Below are 4,690 nucleotides of genomic sequence, written 5' to 3'. Positions count from 1 at the left end.
GAATAAATGTAAAAGTGGGAATAGTAGTACATTTATTGTTTGAAAATGAACAGATGTAAAAAGTGGGAATAGTAGCACATTTATTGTTTGAAAATAAACAGATGTAAAAAGTGGGAATAGTAGCACATTTATTGTTTGAAAATAAACAGATGTAAAAGTGGGAATAGTAGTACATTAATTATTTGAAAATGAACAGATGTAAAAGGGGGAAATGAAAATATATTTATTGCTTGAAAATGAATAAATGTAAAAGTGGGAATGGTAGTACATTTATTGTTTGAAAACGAACAGATGTAAAAATGGGAATGGTAGTATATTTATTATTTGAAAATGAACAGATGTAAAAGGGGGAATAATAATACATATATTGTTTGAAAATGAACAAATGTAAAAGTGGGAATAGTAGTACATTTATTGTTTGAAAACGAACAGATGTAAAAGTGGGAATAGTAGTACCCGCATTGTTTCAAGTTGAAGCGACGTGAAGAGCAGAATGATATTATACTTACATTACTATAGTAAAATCTATACTAAGAGTAGGAAGGAACTTCATATGCGTTAATTTCGTATGCAACTTAGACGGCAAAGGATAAATTATTATCTTGTACTTATTACTTAATACATAAATCAACGTGTGACCAGTTAATGGAGTATAAACTTAATGTTGCTAGAAAAACCTGAACATTTCGCAACATAAAGTACGAATGATAAGAAGGGTAAGTTGCACCACGACTATATTAACACAGTGTGATATTTATTTCGTGTGTTGAACGCGAAGCATCTAGCTAATTGTATTAATATTACTTTTAAATATATTTATCAAAATTTCATAGATTCTCGAGTTTGTTTGCATAGGTTCTAATGAATGACTAAATAACTCTACCTCTTTTTCTATGCGTAGTAAACTGACGATTTCTAAACCGTGGCATTCGTCCAGTTCTTCGTGTTCTACCTTTAGCTTCTCGATGTTGGTCACCACAAACTTGAGCAGATCATTCCTGGTGTCCTCATCAATATGGAGAGAATGTCGGTTCTCTTCTATCAGAGTGCTCTTCACGGTTCCACACGCTAACAACAACACCAAGAGAAAGCAAAACATTGCAGCCAGTGAAAGTCTCTGTTACCACACCTACAGCACAAGCCTGTGTCGTAACCGCGAGAAAGCGAACTTGTGATGAGAGTATCGTGCGGAAGCAGGTTTTATATTTACTTCAGCTACTACGAGATGGCGCTCAAGTGTGGTAGGTGCATGCTCTGAATTCTGATTTCTTTAAAAATATAATATCATTTTTATTACGATTTCAAGATAAGTAAGTTAATAGAGCATGTGATAAGATAGAAACGCTATGGGAAGTTTAAAGCTTCCTGCTAAGAATATAATTTATGTACTAATAGAATCTCATGTTATGTATCGCATTATGGTCTGTACACCATCTCTTTCAAAGAATGCCAAATAATATCAAATCCTGTGAACCTTTTGTTATCTTTTAAAATTACAATTCAAAACTTTATATTCTGGCTTAACTGCGTTTAATCTAAATGGGTATTGGTTATATGTGTTTTAGATTGACCTTTTAAAACCTTTCCTAAGTTAACAATAAAATTACCTAATGTTAAACATAAAATATGGGAGTAATTTAGAATTAGATACTTAATTCACCAAGGCATATTCCAGTTATGTGTAAGAAGTGGCTTGTGGAAAAGTCTGATATTTTCCATTTAATTCATATTAAACAACATCTTTTTAAAGCAATGTTTTAATACATGTTAAAATAACACAAAATAAAAATTTTGAAATTATAAAACAAAAATATGCACATTTTTGCTCCTTTACAATAACACAATGAATTCATACGTACTTTGAAAATTAAGAAATCATGTGGACGAACTGAGCGGTTCGTATGTTTTATTATTGTTTCAGGGAAAATATTTATATAGCTTCACACTTTTTTCTTCTCCTTATATGAACTTTAAATGTTAAAAGATGCCGCAACTCAGTTGTAACAATAAGTACAAATATGTTTATCTTTACCAGTAAAAATATCAGTATGTTATTATCAATCAGATTGCACTAATAAAATATGTAATTACTAATTAGCATTAAAAGTAAAAAGTTTATTAGTAATTTATACATGTATTATTAGTTAGATTTACACGTAAAACATCTTTTCTTTTTTTTCTTACAATGAAATAGATTGTTACCAATCAGTTTTACAAGGAGTGAGGCCTGTTAATAAATGACTTAACCGATTGTGTTTTGTAGGTGATATATAAGAAACTGATATAATTAGCATGTAATCCAAAACCTGATGAAGCATAAAAAACACGCTCACTTTACGATTGCCTTCTTAACTATGAGCTAATTATACTGCACAAAACAATTAAGCGAAAATTAGGATCTATACATCTTAAGTAAGATAATGAAAACCTCAGTTTTTAAATTATGCCAGTTGTATAGCGAATTAATCTTATGCAAGTGTATCATATGATCTGAAATGCAAGAACCTAATCTCATAGCTCATCTCTAAATGAACATGATCTGAAATGCTAGAACCTAATCTCATAGCTCATCTCTAAATGAACATGATCTCAAATGCAAGAACCTAATCTCATAGCTCATCTCTAAATGAACATGATCTGAAATGCTAGAACCTAATCTCATAGCTCATCTCTAAATGAACATTTGTTAGGGTTCATGACATTTGACATCATTACAGAACGTGTAGTCACCATGACCAGCAGGAGCAGCCTGGCACTGAAATTGTTTAAAAACAAAATATTACTAAGGTCGTGGGATATCTTCGACTATTCCTCTGTTTTTAGGGTATCAATAGTACCTGGTGTCACATGAAGAGAAGTGACGCATATCTCATTAATTTCCCATATACTACTTTCTGTTGTTTCATTTATGTGTCACTAAAATTCACAATATTCTTATGTTTGACATTTAACATTGTCACATTAAATTTCAAATTACCGTAACAATGTTATTAGTTGAAACTTTTATATCATGTAAAATAATATTTATTTTTTCATTGGCCTTGAATCCGTCAATACACAGTGTGATATAAGTTTAGTGACACTTAATATATCTTCATTATTTTGTGTCCCGTAATAAAATAGATCTTCCATAAACACTGTAGAACGTTTCTGTTTATCTCAATACATTATAAATAACAAAGGCTTAGTTATCCTTGTAATCTAGCTCCGAACTATTGCCTCGTAAAGAACTCTGTATTAGAGAGAGAGAAGTCGTCTTCAACTTGAAATCTGTTTAAAAAAATCAAAGCTATCATGCTCATACCCACATTTGTTTTGTCCAATTTACTAAAAGCCTAGTCCCATGTTCCACATATATATTATTCTTATAAGATATGAAATCAGAAGGTGATTCCAAACTTTTCAGAATAGAAAAGACAGTAGAATTATTAATTACTTGAGAATTGAGTTGGCTTAAACGTTTGTGAAATTATTCTTTAAAAGGCACAGTTCGTAGTGAAGATTGAACAACCCAGTTCACTGGGTTCGCACGTAAAGACAATTTGAGGTGAAGTATTTCACCAGTTTGATGTCATTCATCCGTCTTCGTAACAGGTTACATTAAGAAAGTGATAGCACAGTAACTTACCCTCCCTAACAAAATGTGAGCACTTTCCTGATTTACTGTTTGTAGAACGATTGGCAGGCCGATAAATATTTCTAACATGAACACCGCTGCACTTACCAAAAGAGTGATGAAGAACAAGAAGTGAAATATATAAAGTCATTCGATTGGGTATCATTTCAAGAAGAACTGTAATGTACAAAATCATTCGATTTGGTACTATATCTCACAGCCTGAGAAGAAAAAATATAAAATTAGATATATAAATTAATAAACATGTACACACAAATCATGAACTGGATATATAAGTTAATAAACATGAATAGAAATCATGAACTGGATATATAAGTTAATAAACATGTATAAAAATCATGAACTGGATATATAAGTTAATAAACATGAATAGAAATCATGAACTGGATATATAAGTTAATAAACATGAATAGAAATCATGATCTGGATATATAAGTTAATAATCATATATGTAAATCATGAACTGGTTAAAAAATAATATATATATATATATATATATACTAATCATGAACTGAATATATTGGACAATAAACATATAAACAAATTATGAACTGGATATATAAGTTAATAAACATATATAGTTAAAACTCGATCTTCGGTGTCATTTTTTAAAGTCAAACAAGCCAAAAACAAATTACTCGTAAGGGACGAGGTAAAAATTATTGTATGTGAATAGTAAAATGTGTCTTAGTAACAGAGATATTTGTGAAGTAGGATCACAACAGCGACAGTGATAAACCATCTATAAGATTTAACCTTTATTTACAAGACTCACATATAAAAATAAAATAAGATATTACTGAAGGAATGGAAGTTTTATCCCACTACATTCCTCATCTAAAATTGCCATTCACCGTCTGCAACCAGTTCTGAGAAAGTTAACTGTCATATGTATAAAACCAAAGAAATCTTTACAATGTACATTCACCGTCTGCAACCAGTTCTGAAAAAGTTAACTGTCATATGTATAAAACCAAAGAAATCTTTACAATGTACATTCACCGTCTGCAACCAGTTCTGAAAAAGTTAACTGTCATATGTATAAAACCAAAG

General features: G+C 30.6%; 1 protein-coding gene across 1 annotated transcript in view; it reads right to left on the bottom strand.

Moving 5' to 3' along the window:
* Window positions 1-1,163, bottom strand: part of LOC106461449 — a 47,218-nt gene extending 46,055 nt beyond the window's left edge. Inside the window, exon 1 of the mRNA XM_013921272.2 lies at window positions 884-1,163. Within this exon, the coding sequence (XP_013776726.1) occupies window positions 884-1,099 (216 nt within the window). The 5' untranslated portion in view covers window positions 1,100-1,163. The remainder of the gene's footprint in view (window positions 1-883) is intronic.
* Between the last annotated feature and the right edge of the window lie 3,527 nt (window positions 1,164-4,690).

Source organism: Limulus polyphemus, unplaced genomic scaffold (genome assembly GCF_000517525.1).
Source record: "Limulus polyphemus unplaced genomic scaffold, Limulus_polyphemus-2.1.2 Scaffold963, whole genome shotgun sequence".
Classification (NCBI taxonomy): domain Eukaryota; kingdom Metazoa; phylum Arthropoda; class Merostomata; order Xiphosura; family Limulidae; genus Limulus; species Limulus polyphemus.
This window is presented reverse-complemented; position numbering and strand designations above follow the sequence as displayed.